The sequence below is a fragment of the Giraffa tippelskirchi genome, chromosome 10 (genome assembly GCF_054371585.1).
Source record: "Giraffa tippelskirchi isolate mGirTip1 chromosome 10, T2T-mGirTip1v1.2.pri, whole genome shotgun sequence".
Taxonomy (NCBI): domain Eukaryota; kingdom Metazoa; phylum Chordata; class Mammalia; order Artiodactyla; family Giraffidae; genus Giraffa; species Giraffa tippelskirchi.
The window spans coordinates 66,937,520-66,962,022 of NC_137284.1; the positions used below are offsets into that span (position 1 = coordinate 66,937,520).

Sequence of the window (24,503 nt, forward strand, 5' to 3'; positions counted from 1 at the left end):
GATGTGAATTGGAGCATAAAGAAGGCTGAGCACCAAAGAAATGCGTTTCGAACTGTGGTGCTGGAGGAGACTACCGAGAGTCCTTGGACTGCAAGGAGATCAGACCAGTCAACCCTAAAGAAAATCAACCCTGAATTTTCAATGGAAGGACTGATGCTGAAGCTGAAGCTCACTTTGTTCACCTGATATGAAAGCCAACTCATTGGAAAAAACCCTGATGCTGGGAAAGACTGAAGGCAGGAGGAGAAGGGGGCAACAGATGATGAGATGGCTGGATGGCATCATCGACTCTACAGACATGAGTTTGAGCAAACTCCAGGAGATAGTGAAGGACAGGAAAGCCTTGCGTGCTGCAGTCCATGGTGTTGCAGAGTCAGATATAACTGAGAAATTGAAGAAAAACTGCTTAGAACATTATCTTCCCAAATTCTCATGAAGTGACTTCTTCACCTCCTTTATGTCTCCTCACAGTTTTGACTCTATCAACAGGACTGAGTAAATTTTGGTGCTATGAATGAGAGGAGGAAACCAGGAGGAGAAACCAATTTTGGAGGGAAGATGATGAATTTCACTTTGGTACGTACTAATTTGGAAATGCCAGTAGGGTTTAGCTGGAGCTGTCAGGTAGAACTCAAAAACAGAAGGTTGAAGGGGAATCTTAACATTTAAGGAAGAAGCACAGAAGGAATATAGCATACTGGAAACAGAAGGAGCCTGTGGTAGACAAATTCTGACAAGCACCTCCCATCAAAAAGTATAATTGAGTCCAGTATCCCCTGAATATGGCTAGCCCAGTGACTGGCTTTGACCCAAAGAAAGTGGTAGAAGTAACCTTATGGCTGCCCCAGAATCCAGGCGTTATAAGGTCTTTCACTTGTTTTGCCCTTTTGGAACACTGCTCTGTGATCACCTTGAGACTAAGCCAGTCTAGTCCACTGGGCTATGAGAAGACTCTTGGAGGAAAAACAAAGTTCCTTCTCTGATATTATTAGACACCATCCACACCAGCCCTCCAGTGGAGTACACCTGACTAGTGAGCCTAGGAGGAACCAAAGAGAACCAAAGAGGCCCAGCCAACCAATAGAATTGAGAAAAAAATTTTGTTAAGTTTAAGGGTGGTTTGCTATGCAGCACACAGATCTAGTACAGAACTTGGTACCTAGAAATGGGGTCTTCTGTAACATAAACCTAAAACATTACCTCAATGGACATAAACTTGAGCAAACTCCAGGAGTTGGTGGAGGACAGAGGAGTTCATTATTAGCAGCATCAGCTGATGTGCTATAGTCCATGGGGTCGCAAAGAGTCGGACACAACTTAGCGACTGAACAATAACAACAAAAAAAAAGGTAGCATGCCCAAAATGTAGTAAAGGCTGAAAAGTAGGTGAGAGGATTGTTAACAGAAGATGGAGACAGAGTCTCACATTACATATTTTGAAAAAAATTGGCAGAACTGTTGCTTATAGAAACTTGTAAGATAGAGAATATTAAATGAACCTATGAATCTAGATGTTTCCAGGAAAGATGTTAAAAAATGTCAATTTAACTTTTTTCCACTGAGAATCATATGCTATAGGGAGAGAAATAAACTACAAAAAGCATAACTCAATGTGCAGTCGGAATTAATGATGATGCCATGATGTGTTGAAATAGAAAATAAAATTGTTTCTCTCTTCTAGTCAGAAGAAGAGAGAAAGATTTTCAGAGTAATAAATGGCCTAAGATAAAAATCAATTCAAGGATGCAGCTAAAAGTTCTTTGATAAGACCTCAGAAAAATTTAGTGGTATTTAGAAGACTCTCTGTCTTTTAAAAGGCCTCTAAAATTCTTAAAGGCAGTTTTCACAGCAGCCTCATACATGTCCCAAAATAAAGAGAGGTTTTTTCCAAAAACAAATTATCCACATTATGGATATGGTTTTGGTACCAGAGTGACCTCCAATGAGATTCTTAAGAAACCCACAACATTCTAACAGTTCTGTATTGATAAAAACACTGTCAGCTTGGTCTTCAAGAAATTGAAACATTTCAAAATGAATAAAAGGATTCCAGATTCTCTGGTTTACACGAGGAGAAGGCAGACTAAGGAAGTTCCTCAGCTATAAATGTACATTTCTTATGGAAAAGGTGAGACATATTATGGAAAATCCAAAAGCTCAGAAGTGAAGAACAAAGAGCCAAGGAGTAAAATAGACTAGGGAACCACTCTCAAGGAACAAAAACTGGCTTAGATCAAGGAATTTTCCCTCCCCTGATATAGGGGGGACAGGCTGGGTTTCAGAACTGGTGTAGACCACGGACTGCTGAACGCTTCCTATTTTTCTCATCTTTGAGTCTATTCTGATTTTCTGCTCCCTGTTACGTTATTGTATGCTGTATGTGAGGAGAAGATATCTTGTCTTTTTTGTTCAAATTCCTCTGACTTGAGAGTAGCCACACCTAGAAACCATAAATTTTGATTTCAATCTGAAATCAGGTTATTTGAGACAAGTAACATAAAACAAGGATTATATGAAGTCATTATCTTAAGGAAAACCATTTTTCACAAGTCATTCTGTGAAAAGCATGCACTAGTGTAGAATAAGACCTCGAAGAAATGTGTATGTCAGGTGAAGGAGGAAAGAGTTTCCTTTTGGGGGGAAATTATCTTAATGATTAAACTTTTTATTATATCTACAAATTGAAATAACTTTCAATATGAAAGTTATGTTTTCCATGTCTTGAAACCTTAAATAATTCAGACATTCAGATAAATTGAGAGATTTTGAAGGACTGAGCACTTTCTAAATTCACAGAAAAAAGAAAGGAATAATGATATACAAGTTAGAGACAAAAGCACTTGAACATTTACAATTTTTTAAAATAAACACTCTAATCCTATCATAGGAAATAATTTTGTGTTTGTGGAGGGGGTATTATGTGGAAGATACAAAGTACAATGCTGTTTAAGATGTGAAGTTCTATAATTTTAATTTGATCAGATGAGACTCTCATTTTATTTTTGCAGTGCTAGAGACCTGGGTTTGATCCCTGGGTTGGGAAGATCCCCTGGGGAAGGGAATGGCTACTAACGCCAGTATTCTGGCCTGTAGAATTCCATGGATTGTATAGTCCATGGGATCGCAAAGAGTTGGACATGACTGAGGGACTTTCACTTCACTTCAATAAGAAGGTTATATATTTATTTTTATATTTTAAGGTTCATTTTTTCTCCTCAAAAAAAGTCTATAATTAAAGAATAGCACTAAATGACTTTGAAATGCACAGAAAAGAATTTGACAATTGCCTCCAGGGGGAAAAATAGCTCATTTTAAAATAAGAACTCAAAGCATATATGTAAAAAAGAATACAAATAAAAAAGAGTGTGTGTGTGAGTGCTTGGCCACTCAGTCATGTCCAACTTTTGTGACTCCACGGAATGTAGCCCACCAGACTTCTATATCCATGGGATTTCCCAGGCAAGAATACTGAAGTGGGTTGCCATTTTCCTTCTCCAGGGAATCTTCCCCATTCAGGTATCAGACATCTTCTATGTCTCCTGCATTGCAGGCAGATTCTTTAAACCCTGAGCCATCCAGGAAGCCAAAAAAAGAGTTGCTGCACCTGAACTGTTGTCCCTGAGATAGCTCATCTACAACTGACCTAGATGCAGATCATGAGATAGTCAACTTTAAGCCTGATGACATAACTGCCTGAGAATTTTGATAGTCTCAGGTGAAAAGGGGGTGTACCTTGCATTTTAGAGGAATGAAAACAACTGTGACCAGATGGCAGACTGCAGTCAATTAAATCCTTTGCCACAATTCTTTGTAATGTCTCTCATCAAGCGGTAGAGCCTGTTTCTCTCTTCATTAAACCTGAGCTGTCATCGGGACTTCTTTTGACCAAAAGAATGTGGCAGAAGTGGCATCGGACAAGTTCAAGAGTCTTGTCAGCTTCTGTTTCCGTCCTTTTAAAGCATTGCCCTACATCCACCGTGTAAGGAAGCTGGTGTAGCCTAAGTGAGAATGAGAGCCTCTGTCAAGAAGTACCAACACACCTCAGCGGGCAGTTCGCATCAGCTGGAAAATATGTGAGGGGGTCCATCTTGCATCTGCCTCCAGTCACAGCCAAACCTCTGCAAGTGAGCACAGTCAAACCTGAACAGGAACTTGGCAGAATCATGAGGAATTCTAGTTGGTTTTGTTTCAGCCAGTGAGTTTCGAGGTGGTTTACTACCCGGCAATAGTTACATGACACATGACCTGAGAGGTAGGAAAGAAATCAGAGGGATGGAGAACCAATGAAATCAGGGGAAACAAAGTCAGTTAGAGGAGATTAAGAGATAAACAAAGTCACAGAAGCAAACAAGAGAGGGACAGTGTAAGGGATGAGAATCTGTTAGGTTTAATCGTCAAACTCCAGTCTAAAATGACTGAAAGATGTGTCTTCTATCATACTGGCTTTTACTGGCCCAACTATGAGAAAACTGGCTGCCCTGGGTTATGTTAAGGCACTTGACCACTTACGATAAAGTGAAAAGCTGTTTTCTTTCTCTCGCATTTGCCATTTCAAGTAGTAAAGAACACTCAGTGGGAGATTTATATCATCCAGTTAAGTGGTTAGCAAACTACTGTTCACTTAACTTTCATTTGAGGTTTCTGCTATAACTATCCTACTTTAAAGAAGAAACTTCCTTATAAACTCTGCTCTTTGCTAAGATACTGCTAGGCAACAGAACACTGGCTCAATCCTGATGACTTCCTCACAAATAAAAAAATATTTTTTATTTATATCATATCAAAACATAATATACATATCACACATGCATGAATGCTCAGTTGTGTCTGACTCTTGAGACCCGCCAGGCTCCTGCATGGGATTTCCCAGGCCAGAATACTGGAGTGGGTTGCCATTTCCTCCTCCAGGGGATCTTCCTGACCCAGGGATACAACCTGTGTCTCCTGCATTGCAGGTGGATCCTTTACCATAGAGCCACCAGGGAGATCCATACATAACACACACACTCACACATACAAATGCACAAAGCTAGATCAGGACATCTGATGCCAGATTTTTAAAAACCAGAATAAAATCGTGATTACTACAAACCAACACTGAAGAATAACTTGTTGTCTTAAACTTTCTAAAAAGGCTATAATGACTTTCACCTTTACAACAAATTGAATAGAGAATCTCAACCGAATTATAGGAAACAAACTCTTACCAAAAGTGTTACATGATCCTAATTGTAAAGTAAGAGAGCTTAGATTTAAGCATAATATCCAACCTAATTATATTCCAAATACATTAAATGACATAGCATTCTACAGGAAGGAAACTCCTTAGTTGATTTATTGCTTAAATTATGGAAAAACAATTCAGTTATAGGACATATTCATGCATTTAAAAAGATCAGCTTTTCCACGTAATGGCTATGTAATTTGTGTTAAGAAGTAGATTTCAGTTCCAAAGAGTGATCATGCTTTTGAAATTGTGTTCTACAGATATTTCAATTGATCTGAACTCAAGTTCTTGTCAAAGTCTTAGGAGCAAATCATAGGTTAGCTTCCCTTCTAAACTTACACAAATTTTAGCTGACATTTTCATCACTCCTCCTTCTGTATTACGAGGTTCTTGTATATTATTGATAATAATTATGAAAAGACATAGCACAAAGGGTATTATTCTTATGGAAAAAAGCAAAAATATTTAAGAATAGGTTTTTCAACGTCAAGTTTTTTAAAAGATATGCCAACATTTTCAACTACTGAACTACTTCCATGCCTGCTACTTGGGTGTTTTAAAGTTTCTGAGCCTTCTGAAATTCCACTTTCCATATAACTTAAAATAGAGTGATTTAAATTTCACTGGAGAATTCACAAACAATTATGTCATAATAGCTGGAAGTTTCCTAGACGCACCTTCCTCCTTTCAGGTAGCATCTGTGGGCCAGTGGTTGACTGGTTTGAAAGTATAAAATCCCAGCTCCTTTATTTTTAAAACTACAAGCTTTGGGATTTAATTTACACTCCAGAGTGTCTCACCTGCTTAGACTGAGTCTGAAACTTTGGTGTTTCTCTGTGCAGAAAGGAGTTGACTTGGCAGGCCTGAGAATGTTACCCTTAGATACTCTTTCTCATTCAGCTGGCCTATGGCTTGCATCTGGAAACTTGAATATCTGCAGGGCTCCACCTTCTCTGGGCTTCCCGGATAGCTCAGTTGGTAAAGAATCTGCCTGCAAAGTGGGAGACTGCGGTTCGATCCCTGGGTCAGGAAGATCTCCTGGGAGGAGGAAATGGCAACCCATTCTAACATTTTTGTCTGGGAAATCACATGGACAGATGAGTCTGGTGTGCTAGACCTTGGGGTAGCAAAGAGTCGGTCACAGCTGAGCACAGCACAAACAGAAGGTGACTGCATGGCTGAGTCAATACAAACTCTGGACTCCTAGGCTCATATGAGCTTTCCTGGTAGACAACACTTCACACATGTCACAACTCACTGATGGAAAAATGACGCACATCCTATGTGATTTTGTTGGGAGAGGACTCTTGGAAGCTTGTGCCTGGTTTTCTCCAGACTTTGCCCCATGTGCCTTTTTTCTTTTGCTGATTTTGCTTTGTGTCCTTTTGACAAAATAAATCACGTACTAAGTTCTATAAGTTCCTCTCCTTAATTAAAGAACCTGGGGGTGGTCTTGGGTACCCAAGACACACTCCCCTTTCATTATTTTGCTTCTTCATTCCCCATTTTCTTACTGGCTTTCTCTGAGAGCACATCCTTAATCAACTGTGGGTATCCCAATCCTTGACACAGTCTATGTCTATAGGGCAGCTCATGAATATTCTCAATCAGACCAAATATTACTTTCAATTAGAAGCTTTGTAATCTCTATTCCTGGGATGATTTCCTCCTTACCTCTTTTACTCTTTTCCACATACTTCTATCCCCCTCCAAACTGTTGTTCTCTAATAAATATATATTTGGACAAATTAATTCAGCATTTACATGATTAGCAAATTGCATATACACTGTATGTACTACAAAGCTTAAAATACAACAGAGCAGTGACTTGCCCCATTTCTCCTCATACTGAGTCCTGTTTTCCAGAGACAAAAATTTTCCATACTTTTTAGGTGCTTATTCCTGATTTACCTCAGGATACCAGGTTTTACATTCCTCTTAATACTGAATACCTAGGAAAAAAGAAGTACAACATGAACTGCTTGGGAAAGAAATAGTATTCAAGTCTCTCCTTCCTTCTACTCTTATGTGGACACGTATCTCATTCCATGAGGGAGAGGGAAGAAATTGGTGGTAAAAATTAAGAAAGACTAAGAAGTCATATGACAAGCCAGTGCTTGGAATACTAGGATCATCTTCAACCATCTTTCACAGTTTGTTCTTTTGGAAATTCGGCCGATATACAGAAATGGTTCCCAAAACAGGCAGAAAAATTTACTTTAAAGACCTGCTTCAGTACTACTCTCTTAGTGGTCTTAACCTTATGTCTTCTTCAGCATTACCCAAATCCAGCCAGTTTGCTTTGGTACTGGGAGTCTTTGGATAACAGAGTCAGTTCCTGGGTTCCACCAAAACAATCCTTTCCTCATTTTAGTACACTGGTTCACAAATTTCATTGTGCATGCATCAGAATTATCCAGAAATTTCCATAAAAATGCAGCTTTCTGAGACTTGCCTCCATATATTGTAATTAAGTGAGTCTGTAGATAAGACAGGAATCTGGTTTTATAGCACACTTAAGGAGATTTTGATACTGGGGGATCCAGGATACTCTTTGCCAAAGCAGATCTAGCATCTTACAGGGTAATTTGAAAAAATACTTGCATACAATGAAAATACACATATGTACATATATCTCATATCTATCTATAGATGACTTAAAACATCTAATGTTATTTATGTGTATGCTCAGTCGCTCAGTCATGTGTGACTCTTTGAGACCCTATGGACTATCCTGCCAGGCTCCTTTGTCCATGGGATTTTCCAGGCAAGAATACTAGAATGGGTTGCCTTTTCCTAATCAAGGGGATCTTCCCAACTCAGGGACTGAACCTGCGTCTCTTCTGTCTCCTGCACTGGCACGCAGATTCTTTACCACCAAGCCACCTGGAAAGCCCTAAAATTATATATATATTTTTATTTGTACATGAAAAATCTGTTGGCACTCTTAGAAATCTAATAGTTTTTAACCACAGTGGCATGACACAATGGTGTGCTACAATCAGGGTTCAGGTGTATGTTAAACATTTGTTGTTAATGACATTTAGAGTAAGTCAGTTACTCTTAAAAAATGAATTGCAATAATTTAAGGTTATCTATATAATCATGACATTCCCAGTTAATTGAATTTTGACACACTTTACCTAATAGAAGAGGAAGGAATTGAGCTTCAAGAACGGTATAATACACTTGGAGGTCATGGCTGGACACTGTTCTTACTACTATTCCATTAATATTAGTAGCTGTGTAATCAGGGATTGTATTGATTTATTTCTATAAAAATATTATTTTAGGGTTTCATAAAAATCTCTGTCAAGTGTGAATGTGACTCATACATGTCAGTGTTACTGGTCAGATGTTAACTTTTACTCATGTGGATAAAAATGAGAAAGGTAGCATAGAAATTCCAGGAAAACAGTAGTTTTGAAATTCACACAGAAAGGTACCATTACTCAGATTCCTGAATAGAACACATGATAATGAAATATGGATAGTATCATTTTATATGGATAGTATGATTTTATATCATCTTATACGGAAACAATATTGATTTACAGTATCCTTACATAATCAGTAAGATTATAGACTATTTTTCACTTTCAGCCTAATAGCCTTGCTTTCCTTCCGTCTCTAACGAACCAATTTGGGAAACAAAGTACACTTGCTTCATCAATTTACACCTTTAAATAAAACACAAACAAATCCTGCAAAACCTGGAAGAAGGCAGATTCTGGGTTTGCTCACAGGTTCAGCATCCTTGAGGATCCCACCTGCCCCCTGCCCCATCACACCAGGCCTTTGGTGCAGTGTTCCTGCATCTGTGCTCAGAGATCTGGCACTGCTTTTCTAAAGGTCTTTTAATTATGAGTAATATTTTTTTCTGTTACACATAAAATGTTCCTCTCTTTCTGGAGAGCCTAATTGCCTCCTTGAGTTCTCCTTTGTCTCTCCTTTTTGTTACACCCCTCTGTCAGAGAATCTACACAAAACTTCTCTTGGGGGTTCTTCCAACTCTTCCCCAACCCTGCTCCTTATAAGTCAACTGGGAAAATGAACAATAACAGTAAGCAGCAAATCCTAATGATCTCAAAAGTCTGGTAAAGAATAATTCAAAAGAAAAGAGACTTTAGACACTTTGTGATCATTAAAAAAGTTGTGAAATTTGTGAGGAAGGTGGGAGCAAAAAGATTTTTAAAGAATTATTTGTCAGATTCACAGGCTCTAATTCTTCATTTCCCTAGTTGAGCTGTAACTTAATTATAAAACAAAATCTATAGCCACAGACAGGCCTAGAGGTACAGTCTGTACAACTAATCAACTTTAATTCCCTGGGCTCGATTTAATTACAAAATGACATTCGGTGCAGCTGCTAAACACTTTACCAGGTGACCACATGATAACACTCGTATAGTACTTACAGGTCCCCAGCTTTTATGGTGATTCTAGCAGTGCAATTATGTTTCAGGTATATATAAATTTGAACAGCTCTAGGATTTATAATAAAAGATTCTCTTGATTTTATACATTTCTGTAGTTGAGCCAGCTAAAGTATTGAGTTGCACTACAGTTAATATATGTCAGGGAGTAAAACATAATGACAGAGGAGATGTCCTGCTAAAGAACAATAATAACAGACTGAATTTCAATAACACATTTCTTACTTTTTAAAATTCATTGTCTTTAGTGGACAAAGTGAAATCTGCTTATTATACTGAGTTATCAACTCATATTTTATATTATGACATACATTACTTTTCAACGTAACTAGACATAGCTAACTCATTTGTCTGCTTGCCTCAACGTTCCATAAGAAAATTTAGGAAGCGATTGTCCTACAAAACATTTTTTACCTGACAAAATTTATCACTAATGTTTTTAAAACAGTCAGCTCCTCTAGTATATTTCAAATGCATTCAATTTGTACAAACATCCAGGAAGACCACTGCAATATGTAAGATCTGATTGTTCATTTTATAACATTTATCTGGAAGTTCCATGCACAGTTAACTTTTCATCTTAGAGCTGTTTTCATCCTAGCCCACACAAATATACTTTTAATAATACTTGGGATCTCAGTTTCTCTCTAGGTCTCTAGGAGGTTAAGAAAAATTATTTAAATTGAGGAAAAGGAATCAAGAAGCAGTATCATTAAGGGAGTTACTAATGATGCTAAAATAAATATGACCCTTACTGCTTTTCCAGCAACTCACATGGAAATGTAGTGTCATTTAATTCAAATTAGGATTTGAAGTGGATATATAAACACAGTAGGATGTGTTCCATTTGCGTCCTTTCTCCTAGATGTTAATCCTCTTTTCCTTCCCTTTAGAGTAGAACTGGGTACAAGCTAAAGAGAGGATGTATCATAACTAATTATATCTACAGAGAAAAGAGCAACATTCACTGTCAAGTATCTGGAGCTCTAATCCCCTTCTTCACATTCACCTTCCAGCCTCCAGTGCTGGTTCAGATTTACCTGATATGGTCCTGCACGACTACCTGAGACACCAGACAAAGAAAACATTGCATGTTCCAAAGTTGAAAGGCTCATTTCTCAGTACTGGCAGTGTTTGTCAGTCTCTTACCCCAGAGAGTATCTTTCTCTACTGAGCAGTGATTGAGTCACAGGAGGAAAAGATTCTGTTTGCTGGAAGAAAATAGGATAGAAGGAATCATGATGGTTACCAGATGTTCCAGTGGCCCTGTGGGGGCACCAGAGTGTTTCTGCGTATGCTGTAAACAGCAGCAACTGTCAACCATGGGGCCCTGGGGCGTGGTGCTCACGCTGCTCTGATGTGCAGAGTCATAGGATTCCAGAGTTGGAAGGTACCTTAGAGACTATTTTAGCCAGAGGTTTATACTACGTCTGGGAGAGTTCTGTGTTTCCTAAGTGTAATTCAGGGATTGCTAAAGAGTCAGGAGGAATCTCCCTGAAACAGTAGCATCACGCTTGGACAGGATGCAAAAATATTAAGTCAAGGCTAAGAGCAAGACTATATTTTATCAAACAAAAATCAGTCATAAAAATCCAGGGTAATTCCTATGATTCAAGAAGAAAACTTTGTGGAAAATCCCTACCCGGGGGGCTCTATGACATTCCTGGAAGGGAGAGTCCTAGAGTTCAGGAGATTGATTCAGGAGGAACTCTAGGCTGTAATAGGCCTCATGGTTTGGTAATCATTACTAAGACACAGTATCAGGGTGGGAGATGAAGGCTTCTGAAATCAAGTCAACCAAAGCTAACAACTCTTCTTTATTTACATATTACTTTCTATGGCAAATTAAAAAATCCTAGAAAAATGTTCCTTTTCATTGTTAGTTCTAAATTTGTCAATGTTACACCTTGTCTTGATGATGGCTACTTGTTTTCAAAGTAGAAAATACCTTGTGATTTTTTAAAGACCGTCTCCACAGCCACCATCAGAAAAAATGAAAGAGACAAAGAGAAGAAAGAGGAAGGAAAGAAGGAAGGATGGAAGGGGCAGCTATTTCTGTGTTTGTAAACAGAACCAGCTATGATGAGAGAAGACATGATATTTTAACATAAGGAGAAGTATTTCTCCTGGGTCAAACAGACAACCATAAAATAAAAGGAGGATAGATAATCTTTCTTACCATCACTGTTGATGCACACAACCTCTTGAACTTGCGTGCCTGGACCGCACTCCCTGCCATTATCCGGTTCACAGTCACCGAGCCTCACTGCTTTCCAGTCATAGCAGGATGGCTCCTCACAGGGAATGGCTTCCAGTAAGTGAGGGCAGTTCCCAGCAGCTCCAGAGCCTCCAGTGGGCTCACTGGTGATGCGCCGCTTCCTCAGTTTGAAACCTGAATTGTTGGGGAAGGAAAATATTCTTTGTTACCATCATGGGTTGACTATTTCAGAAGGCTGAATGAAACCCTAAGTGAAAACAGGATGAGGGTAAAGGGTACAATTCATATGTGCATTGTTCACTAGTGTATCCCCAAACTCTAGTTTAATAGGAGCTCATTAATAATTTATTAAATGAATAACTGAATGAACAAATGGCCAAAGAGGGACTTTTGGTGTTAGCTTATTATAGTAAAAATAAAGCAAGAAAAGAGCTGGAGAGAGAGAAAAAAAGAGAGGAGATTTTGCTTTTGGTTAACTTGGAAAGTCTGTAGTTATAAAATGCTCAAAGACAATAAAATCTCCAAAGACACCATAAAATCTCAAGCAATTCGGAAATATTCATGACCAGGCAAAAGTGGTATTACTTTGAATTCCTCAACAGGCTTATGTGGTTAAATTTGAAAAGGAATCTCTGAGAAGTGGGATGATCTCAGGAAATTGTCTCTTTGAGCCTTAGTTGATTTTAGACTCCCCAGAAATTTGAATTAGGGATATAATCCATCTGGGTTCTGATGAGGAGTATTCAAAGACGTGCTCTGTGCTTTAACAGCACATTAAGTGTTGCCTTTTCTGACACTGTATGACAAAATTAGTAAGTCTGTCTATTACTAAGTGAACATACTAGAATCACTAGTATTTTGAAACAAAATAGAAAAGTGTTTTCAATTACTAGATCATGTGAAAATCACTCTACCGTGCCTACCACATGGGAAACAACTGCATTTATTCTACTTCTTTCAGATATAACATTTGTATCATAAAGGTAATAGTCATGATTTGTTTATCTTAAAATAATAAGTTCTATTTATTAGGTACTAGCTATGGGTCAGGCAAGGAAATAAATGCTTTACGTTTTATCCCGTTGGATCTTTAAAGAAAACATGGGTGCTGGGTCAGATTACGTCACTTTTACAGATGAGGGGATAAAGACTTACATTAATTAACTTATCTAAACAGTAGAGGACAGAACAGGTTTTCCAATTCAGGTCAGGACGACACCAGAGCTCATCTTAACCACCACATCAACTGCCTCAGATGTTCTCCATCTGTTGTCTAAAATAATAAGCATCTTGTCTACATTCTGCAGTTTTTATCTTGGGTATCATCACCAGAGTGGGTTTATACTTCTTTTGTGATCAATACCCTTTACCCATTCTAGAAAATACTGTCAACAAATGATGACAGGAACACGCAGCAGCGTTTGTTAATAATTCACGGTTTGACTCCATTGATAGGAGTTTTAAGCATGTCATTTTTGTATTACATACCTTTTTTGCCTTGCTGGTCATTACAGTTTTCATAAGTGCAAGGTCCCCAAGCTGTCCAAGGTGAAACCTCACATTCAATAGGACAGGGAATGTGGCACAGCTGTGTCGTGTTAGGGACAGGGCCAGTGCATGATTTCAAGTCCACTGGTTTTGAGGCTGTTTGGAAACAAAGAGAGGTCCCTTAAGAATTAAACATAGTACTGGTCAATAATATGATTCTTCTATGTGTATGAAGAAGGAAAAATGCTTAAAGAAGTGTCACCAAGACATTACTTCAATGCTTCTCAGCTTCATCCTGAGAACAAAAGGAGATGGAGAAGGGGGAAAAGGAAGCAATGTAGTGTAGTCAAAGGAAACTGGGCTAGAAATCCTACAATTGCTTAATCTCCGGCTTCACCGCTAATTAGCCATGCAATTAATAATGCTGAGTCTAATATTCCTAGCCAATAAAACAATACTTATGGCTAATTTTATCTCTAAAATTTTATAATCAGATTCTAAAAATGTAGAATTTACTTTAGAGGACTGAACAGAGTAGGAAGGGAAATAAATGTCTATGGAAAATCTCTACTGAGTGCCTTGTGGCACAATAATCTTCATTCCCTTTTGGCCCACAGAAAGGTACCTGGTGGATATGATGAAGGACCAAACGGGGCATCTCTGTCTCCAACTACAAGACTCACCAGGTACTTTACAGAAATTTCAAGAGTATACCATCTGCATATGTGATCCAAAGCTCAGAATTGCTAAGGGGACTAATTTATAATTGTCCATGTATGTTCATGAGTTGATCAATGAACTGTGGATAAATACTGCTAGCCCGTGCTTCTTTCTTCCTTTGATGATTGGAATTTGGCTATTTTGTACAACACATACATTTGACAGTTAAGGTCAGATGATGTCCATAGTTCTGGTTAAAAATGACTAAGTGAGAAAGATACTTGAAGCTATAAAGACATCAGAAGAGAATCAAGTTTACTACTGTCATAAAAATTTAAAGAAGCAAATGTCTTAGACACACATTTCCTTTAATGACAGCTAGCTTCTGTTATAGTCTGATACTCTGAAAAGCCCATCCACATATCACAAAAAGCCCGACATAAGAAGAGATCTAACTCTTACGTTCTTTATGTAAAAGTGAAGTGAAAATCACTCAGTCATGTCTGACTCTTTGTGACCCCATGGACTATACAGTCCATGGAATTCTCCAGGCCAGAATACTGGAGTGAGTAGCCGCTCTCTTCTCCAGGGGACCTTCCCAACCCAGGGATCGAACCCAGGTCTTCTGCATTGTGAGCAAATTCTTTACCAGCTGAGCCAGCAGGGAAGCCCATGTAAAGGACTATCAAATTCCAATCACATGGGATTGCATATAGATGCTCATAGAGAAAATAAAATAATTTAAACTATAATATTCCAACTTTTAAATAAAAATACTCAATATATCTACTTGTCATTTAAACATTAAAGCAAACTGTAGGTACCTGCATATCCCTCAACTTTCCACACACAGAAACACACACAATCATAAAGGCTAGTATATTAACTCCTCTTTCTGCCATAGTTTTCAGTTCTGAAAAATATTCTACAGAGTTTTCCTCCAAGAAGTACTTATTTCCCTCCCCTCTCAGTCACAGCCCTTCCCTCCTCCCCTCCCATACACAATGCTGCTGCTACTGCTGCTAAGTCGCTCCAGTCGTGTCCGACTCTGTGCGACCCTATAGACAGCAGCCCACCAGGCTCCCCAGTCCCTGGGATTCTCCAGGCAAGAATACTGGAGTGGGTTGCCATTTCCTTCTCCAATGCATCAAAGGGAAAAGTGAAAGTGAAGTCACTCAGTCGTGTCTGACTCTTAGCGACCCCATGGACGGCAGCCTACCAGGCTCCTCTGTCCATGGGATTCTCCAGGCAAGAGTACTGGAGTGGGGTGCCATTGCCTTCTCCGCTAAAGCACGAACCCCGTCCCTGGGTGGGCTCGAACCACCCTTTCGGTTAACAGCCGAACGCGCTAACCGAAGTGAAAATAAATGACTGGGTATCCCTAACTTGCTTAACATGAGCATCATGAGCATTCTCACTTACGTTTATCAGAATTGCTACTAATTTGTATTGTAATATTAGCCAAAGCCAAAAATGATTAACTGGATTGCTTTCCAACAGTGAAAGTACTTGGCACAGTAATGACAGAAAATACATAAATAAATGCTTCATTTGTCTGAATATAAAAAAAAAATGACACCAATAATATGTATCTCACATAAAAATGATTTGTTTTTAATATTCTTACAGGCATAAGAGTCTTGGGATGGTTGATTTCATGTGGCAACTTGCCTGGGCTAAGGGATGCTGAAGCACAGTTTCTGGGTGTGTCTGTGAGGTCATTTCTGGAAGAGATTGGCACTTGAATCAGTAGACTTTCCTCACCACTGTGGGTAGGGCATCATTCAATCTACTGAGGCCTGAATAGAACAAAAAAGTGAAGGAAGGTACATTTTTTTCTCTTCCTCATCTGGGATATCTATCTTCTGCTCTTGGACATCAGAATTCCTGGTTCTGGGAAACCAGAAAGTACACCAGTGGCCTTCTTCCCAGGATTCTGGGAGCCGATTCCTATAATGTACCTATATACAACCTATTGGTTCTGTTTCTCCAGAGAACCTTGACTAACGTAAGTCTATAATACACAGAAAAACTCCTATAACTTCAAGTTAACATAATTCCTTCATTTGTGGAATCTTTCAGTGAAAGTGTTAGTTGCTCAATCATCTCTGACTCTTTGTGACCCCATGGACTGTAGCCCACCAGGCTCCTCTGTCTATGGGATTCTCCAGGCAAGAATACTGGAGTGGATGGCCATTCCCTTCTCCAGGGGATCTTCCTAACTCAGGGATCGAATCCTGGTCTCCTGCATTGCAGGCAGATTTAAATTAGTGGTTATATGTATACTTACCTGAAAAGTCTCTGTGTTTTACTTTCAGTGAACTAAAAGTAACTTTATGTTTCAGTGTTATTATACAGTTTTGGAAATTAGAGTTGGAAAGTATACAATTATGGGAACTATTAGAGCCTGAAGAAATTTATTTTATATAGAAAGTTGAAAACTTTAGGAGGAAACAAGGTTTTGTTTCATTTTTTTAAATTAAGGAAACAGATAAAAACATTAATTCCTGGCCATTTTTCTAAAGTTTAATTTTAACTTGGTGTATTTTGAGTAAACAAAGAAGAATAATCAGTCACAATTCTTTAACTATTAAGAAAGAAATACTATGAATAAAGGCTGAAGGAAGTATTGCTTGAAGCAAAATATGCTTAACAATGTTCTGCTAAGCTGGCCAACTCAACACAGAGAAAATACACCTCTTGAAAAACAGTGCCAACTAAAAATTGGCACTTGCCATCTGTCTCTTCAAGGATTAAACACAAGCTGCTATGACAGCTGACCTTCAACACACTCTGAAAGGGGTTCAGTGTGGAGACCCAGAAGGAGGCACTCTGTGCTCTGGGTAAAACTAACAGGACAGGCTTTCAGATAGATATTTTCAGAAGATTTTATGAGCCCACTTCTTGCATCTCCTCATATCTAGAAAAACACTAAAATCCTTTATAGTGACATCTGCTCCTTATGATTAGCAGCAACCTTCTGCAAAAAATGTGTGCCTGATCGCATGTATTCCCTTCATCAAAATGACATATACATATACTGACCTTCTCCCCTACCTCTTTGGAGGTTTCTCAGAGCTATCTAAAATGCTGTCTCCAGGGCTATAGTTCTCATTTTGCCCCAAATAAAACTTAACTCACAACTTTCACACTGTGCATTTTTTCAGTTGATAAAAGCCTCAATTTCACAGATAACTTTCTATCTTTCATTAATCAAATAAACACAGGGGGAGAATATGTATTTGTGTATGATTCTATTCCTTTGGTGATTTTCACTGTAGATTTTCTTATCCAGTATATGCTGATTTTTTTTTTTTTGGCATTTTCAGTTTTTTTTTTTAATTTATTTATTTTAGTTGGGGGCTAATTACTTTACAATATTGTAGTAGTTTTTGCCATACATTGACATGAATCAGTCATGAGTTTACATGTGTTCCCCATTCTGAACCCCCCTCCCACGTCCCTCCCCATCCCATCCCTCTGGGTCATCCCATTGTCCCAGACCTGAGCATTTGTCTCATGCATCGAACCTGGAATGGTGTTCTGTTTTACATATGATAATATACATGTTTCAATGCTATTCTCCCAGAACGTCCCACCCTCACCTTCTCCCTCAGAGTCCATAAGACTGTTCTATGCATCTGTGTCTCTTATTCTGTCTCGCATATAGGGTTATCATTACCATCTTTCAAATTCTATATATATGCATTAGTATACTGTATTGGTGTTTTTCTTTCTGGCTTACTTTACTCTGTATAATGGGGTCCAGTTTCATCCATCTCAATGGAACCGATTCAAATGTATTCTTTTTAATGGCTGAGTAATATTCCATTGTGAATATGTACCATAGCTTCCTTATCCATTCGTCTGCTGATGGACACCTAGGTTGCTTCCATGTCCTGGCTATTATAAACAGTGCTGCAATGAACATTGGGGTACACGTGTCACTTTCAGTTCTGGTTTCCTCAGTGTGTATGCCCAGCAGTGGGATTGCTGGCTCATATGGCAGTTCTATTCCCAGTTTTTTAAGGAATCTCCACACTGTTCTCCATAGTGGCTGTACTAGTTTGCATTCCCACCAACAGTGTAAGAGGGTTCCCTTTTCTCCACACCCTCTCCAGCATTTATTACTTGGTAGACTTTTGGATAGCAGCCATTCTGACTGGCATGAAATGGTACCTCATGTGGTTCTGACTTGCATTTCTCTAATAATGAGTGATGTTGAGCATCTATTCGTGTGTTTGTTAGCCATCTGTATGTCTTCTTTGGAGAAATGTCTGTTTAGTTCTTTGGCCCATTTTTTGATTGGGTCTTTTATTTTTCTAGAATTGAGCTGCAGGAGTTGCTTGTATATTTTTGAGATTAATTGTTTGTCTGTTGCTTCGTTTGCTATTATTTTTTCCCATTCTGAAGGCTGTCTTTTCACCTTGCTTATAGTTTCCTTTGTTGTGCAAAAGCTTTTAATTTTAATTAGGTCCCATTTGTTTATTTTTGCTTTTATTTCCAATATTCTGGGAGGTGGGTCATAGAGGATCCTGCTGTCAATTATGTTGGAGAGTGTTTTGCGTATATTTTCCTCTAGGAGTTTTATAGTTTCTGGTCTTATGTTTAGATCTTTAATCCATTTTGAGTTTATTTTTGTGTATGGTGTTAGAAAGTGTTCTAGTTTCATTCTTTTACAAGTGGTTGATCAGTTTTCCCAGTACCACTTGTTAAAGAGATTGTCTTTTCTCCATTGTATATTCTTGCCTCCTTTGTCAAAGATAAGGTGTCCATAGGTGTGTAGATTTATCTCTGGGCTTTCTATTTTGTTCTATTGATCTATATTTTTGTCCTTGTGCCAGTACCATACTGTCTTGATGACTGTGGCTTTGTAGTAGAGCCTGAAGTCAGGCAGGTTGATTTCTCCAGTTCCATTCTTCTTTCTCAAGATTGCTTTGGCTATTCACGGTTTTTTATATTTCCATACAAATTGTGAAATGATTTGTTCTAGTTCTGTGAAAAATACCGTTGGTAGCTTGATAGGGATTGCATTGAATCTATAGATTGCTTTGGGTAGTATACTCATTTTCACTATATTAATTCTTCCAATCCATGAACACGGTATATTTCTCCATCTGTTTGTGTCCTCTTTGATTTCTTTCATCAGTGTTTGATAGTTTTCTATATATAAGTCTTTTGTTTCTTTAGGTAGATATATTCTTAAATATTTTATTCTTTTCGTTGCAATGGTGAATGGTATTGTTTCCTTAATTTCTCTTTCTGTTTTCTCATTGTTAGTGTATAGGAATGCAAGGGATTTCTGTGTGTTAATTTTATATCCTGCAACTTTACTATATTCATTGATTAGCTCTAGTAATTTTCTGGTAGAATCTTTAGGGTTTTCTATGTAGAGGATCATGTCATCTGCAAACAGTGAGAGTTTTACTTCTTCTTTTCCAAAATGGATTCCTTTTATTTCTTTTTCTGCTCTGATTGCTGTGGCCAAAACTTCCATCCTCAAAGCAAACATTATCCTCAATGGTGAAAAACTGGAAGCATTTCCTCTAATGTCAGGAACAAGGCAAGGGTGCCCACTCTCACCACTACTATTCAACATAGTTTTGGAAGTTTTGGCCACAGCATTTTCAGTTTTTTTTTATTTAAAAAAGATACTGTAAATAAATGTATTCAGCCAGTTTTACAAATATGAATCACACAATTGTTGATCTAACTGATTGGGTTCTGTCTTAGACCTTCCCTATACAAAGAAGTGGCAAACTGGGGCTACTGCTTCAAGCCCCATGCCCAGTATACAGACTGACCGGTGGAGGTAACCAGGATGAAACCATCAGGGAAAGTAAGAGGAGGCTTGGGTAGTGAGAGCATAGGTTCAGCAGAGTGAACTCTATGCCTTTAAACAGTATATGCTGATTAATGTAAATCACAGGTATGAGCTGAACTCTTCAAAAGCTGTCTTGTTTTTATTTTTTGCAATGGCCCAACATTTATCTGTAATCAATGTGATTCAATAATGAAGTAAAGAACAGACATAGAAGATCTTCTTAGGTTCTAGTTTAATCTGTGAGATATAATTCTTACAGTTTTATATTACATAACACAGTATGTATTGCCGATGCCTTATTCTCAAACATTGAGAACTGAATTTTTTAGCATGGCCCAGTCATCATTCTTATATAATTTTATTAGAAATTATTAAGAAACTGTTCTTCCAGTATAAGTTCCAAAGAAGATACATTAGATTTTTTTAAGTCTTATTGTTGATCTCTTGAAAATTAAGGAGATATTTTATTGTTCTCATATGACTTAAAGGGTTTTTAATTATATGTACTCTGTATGCTTCACAAGGTCATAAAAGAATTTTATTTTCTGGACTTAATAAAGCAATTTTTGTAGGTCTGAAATATTTTGTATTTGTATAGAGTATTACAATAGACAAAAATTCATTATAGGAGATAAACTCAATCATCTGTTTCCAGTTATGAGGCCAATATGGTATTGTGAAAATACACTCTCTGTATAATCCCTAAGAATAGTGAATATGTAATTTTTTCAAATTAAATGTCTTATTCTGAGATAACTATAGATTCACATGAAATTGTAATTTCACAGAGATCCTATATATTCTTTACCCAGTTTCTCCCATTAGATCTCACAAAACTATAGTATAATACCACAACCAGAATATTGATACAGATAGGGTACATGTACTGGGTTGAATAGTATTCCCCTCTCCACCCTGCCTCAAATTCGTGTCTTTTAGAAGCTCAGAACATGACCTTATTTGGATATAGGGTCACTGCAATAATTAGCTAATGAGGTCCTACTGGACTCAGGTAAGTCTTAAACCCAATGACTGATGTCCTTATGAGAGGGCCAAGTGACGACACACAGAAAAAAAGGAACTGCCATAATGGAGAGAGAGATTAGAGTGATGTAGCTACAAAGACTGCTTACATCCACTCTGTTCGTAATCTTACAGGGAAAGAATCCAGTCTTCCGCCATTAAGTATAACATTAGATATAGGTTTTTGTACATGATCTTTACCAAGTTGAGGATGTTTCTCTCTAGTCCTGTTTTTCTGAGAGTTTTTGTGATGAATGGGTGGTGAATTTTGCTCAGTGCTTTTTCTCCACTGACTGACATTATCATGTGGTCTTTTGCTCATGAGCCTGTTAATATGGTGGATTATATGAACTGATTTTTCTAATACTGAACTGGCCATGTATCCCTGAGTAAGCTGTACTTGGTCCTAGTCTTCGATTCTTAGAATGTATAACTGAATTCTATGTGCTCATATTTTGCTATGGGTGTCTGTATCTGTATTTATGAGGGATTTTGGTCTGCAGTTTCCTTTTGGTCCTACTGTCTTGCCCTTTGTTCCTTCTTTTACTTCTGTCTGGACAGAAGTTTCCTGCTCCATATTCAGTGAGTTACAGTAGTTTTCTAGTAATTTTCTTTGCTTTGACATCTAATTTGTCTGATAGTAATATACCCCATTCCTGCTTTTCTTTGAATAATATTTTCATGATTTATTGTTTTTCATTCTTTACTCTCAACCTGGGATGTTGCTATATTTGAGGTTTCTTGTTGAATGTGTATAGTTGGGTCATATTTTTTAATCCACTCTACCAACCAGTGTCTCTCCTTCTTACATGTTTAATTTTTTATAGATAGAGAACACATTTTAATTTTCATATGGTGTTGGAAGCAAATTCTAACATTGCCTGAATAGGTATCTGTTAGATCCTTTCAAAATCTGCTCCCACTGGCATTTCTGGGTGGTTTTTTTCTCTCACTCCAAATCTGAGACATGGGAGGAAAAGAAAAACCAAGGGAACTCAGCATTTATCATTTCTTGAGTTTTACAATCTCTAGCTTGTCTGCCTCCTTCTCTATCTTTCAGAGTCATCTTATGGTCTGTTTACTACAGGATTTTTTTTTTTTTTTTAATTTAGTGAGAGAATTAGGAAAAATTACATCTTTTCTATCTTCCTAGAAGCAGAAGCCTATATGTTATTTTAAAAATAAAACTTTTCAACTTTATAACTGGGATCAGAAGAAAGGAAAATCCTGAAATGATTCCCCAGATCCAGAGCACAAATCCCATATGGTACCAGAATCCTAAAGCTGGCCTTTCCCTTGGGGCATTACTGATCCCAGGTCATAGAACTTGCATATCTGGAGTTCTTTAATTACCAGGGACAAAGGAAGGCACTTTCAGTCAGAACATGTGAGTTTAACTATAACAGGCCATCATTAAGGACATTTCTAAAGAGTTTATTTCTCATACAAAGGGAAGTGAACAGAAAAGCAGGGACTAAGATGGCAGATGGAACAGCGACCAAAGAAAATATTAAACATGAGTAAGAGCAAACACTGACTATAAAAGCATAATTGATGTTTAAACAGGGAGTGTGGTAGGCAGAACAGTGGTCTCCTAAAGATCACATGTCTTAATCCTTGGCATCTGTGAATACATTATCTTAATGGGAAAAAGGACTTTACAGATGTGATTCAGGGTTCAAGCCCTGAGATAAGGAAAGTATACTAGATTATCTAAATCAGCCTAATCTAACCACATGAGTCCTGAAAAGCAGAGAACCTTTCCCAGCTGGTCAGAAAGGAGAGATGGGATAAGGAAGAGGGGAGATTCAAAGCATGAGAGGATTTGCCATTTCTGGCTTTGGAGGAAAGGGGTAAAGGCTAAAGAATAGGGTTTCTAGAAGCTGGGACAGTCCCCAATTAACAATTAACAAGGAAACAGAGATCTTGGTTCTTCAACTGCAAAAAACTGAATTCTGCCAACAACCCGAATGAGCAAGGAAGCAAATGTTTCATTAGAGCCTCTAGAAAGGAATATGGCTCTACCAAAGCCCTGATTTTAGCCAAGTGAGACCCATGTCAGACTTCTGACGTACAGAACTAGAAGATAAAACATTCAGTTTGTGGTAATTTGTTATAGTAGTTATAGAAACCTAATACAGACAGTTACAAATAGCAATATAGAACTAAAATGCAAGACTATATAACATGTAAGCTGGTGAAAGGTACTCAGAGGTAAGATAGTTTACAGCCCTTGGCAAGGTTAGCGTATTAATTATAGATTATATTCATTTGGGTCTGGACCTTAATTCTTTAAGGTAATCTCTTTATATAAATAAGATAAGAATGTATAACCTCTAAACCAAGGAAAACAACATAATAACAAAACTGTTGTAATAAATTTAAAGGAAGGCAAGAAAGAAGAAACAAAGAAACGGAAAAAAATGGAACAAAGAGAGTAAGATAAGATAGAAGAAATGAATACAAGAATATAGACCACTAAAAGTCAAAGATTACAAGAGTTAATAGAAAAATAAAATCTGAAATGACATTTTATATCTACTAGTTTATCCAAAAACTTATATGTTTGACAAACCAAGTGCTGAAGAAGATGTGAAGCAGCCAGAACAGTTAAACACCGCTTCTCGAAAACTAGGTTGTTTTCAACATTTTGGAAAATAACTTGGAATATTCTTCTCAAATGTTTGAAGACAGGCTTACTCCCAGGTATATACCTTGGAAAAAGTCATCAGACATCATTTACCTCAGGAAATATTTACAAGAATTGTCATTGCAGCATTGTTTATAACTGAAAATATCTAGGAATAACACTTAGGTGTCCAACAAAAAGGGAATGGATTTTAAATTATGGTGTCAATACAACGTTATACAGAGGTGCAAATAAAACTATAGTACAATCACCCCTAAGATGAAATGCAACAAATGTATCAGAGTGAAGAAAGCAAACCAAAGAAGAATATATATGAAATGATACTATTCATATAGAGTTTTAAAAAGCAAGCCTTATCATCATGTTTGGAGATAAATAGGTGTCTGAAAAAGAGGGAGTGGCCACCATTGTCTGTGAACTGGCTTGGTCTTTTCAGCTAGGCTCTGATGGAGTAAGACAAAAAATAAGACTACTTCATTGTCTAAGTGAAAACAAGGTCACCATAGGAACCACCAAAATATCAACTATTTCCATCTCCCACCTAATTAAGAGTGAGGTTTTCCTCTTTATCTATTAGTTTTAGTCTCCCTCTAGTCTTTGCTACTTCCCAGTAAGGTTTCTTAAGATAAACCTGGTTATAGAATCACACTTGCCTTCTTATAGCATTCAATCCATATCAAAGTCCACTTATTTAAACTCCCCTAAAATAATTACTTAACTGAAGACCAAATGCTAATATAAGTGCTTTCTGACACTCCTACGGAGATGCCCATGGTTTTGTCCAGGTGTGAGTGCACTCTTGCTGCAAAAAGTAATGAATCCAACTTGTTCAAACACAAGTGTGTTCCTGGTGGTCTCTGGCTGATAAGCGTGGACATGTAAAATATATAAGAAAAAGCAAGGAATGTCAAACATCAAATTTAGAATAGGAGTCCCACCTGTGGATGGAGTGCATGTGAGTTATTTAATAACAAATG

General features: G+C 37.7%; 1 protein-coding gene across 3 annotated transcripts in view; it reads right to left on the bottom strand.

Moving 5' to 3' along the window:
• The window catches only part of THSD7A (thrombospondin type 1 domain containing 7A), a 461,702-nt gene that overhangs the window by 164,620 nt on the left and 272,579 nt on the right, over window positions 1–24,503 (bottom strand). For all 3 annotated transcript variants that reach the window (XM_081535379.1, XM_081535377.1, XM_081535378.1), the window contains exons 5-6: window positions 13,370–13,525; window positions 11,843–12,055 (exon numbers count right to left, since the gene is read on the bottom strand). In XM_081535379.1, coding sequence (XP_081391505.1) covers window positions 11,843–12,055; window positions 13,370–13,525 — 369 coding nt within the window. The remainder of the gene's footprint in view (window positions 1–11,842; window positions 12,056–13,369; window positions 13,526–24,503) is intronic.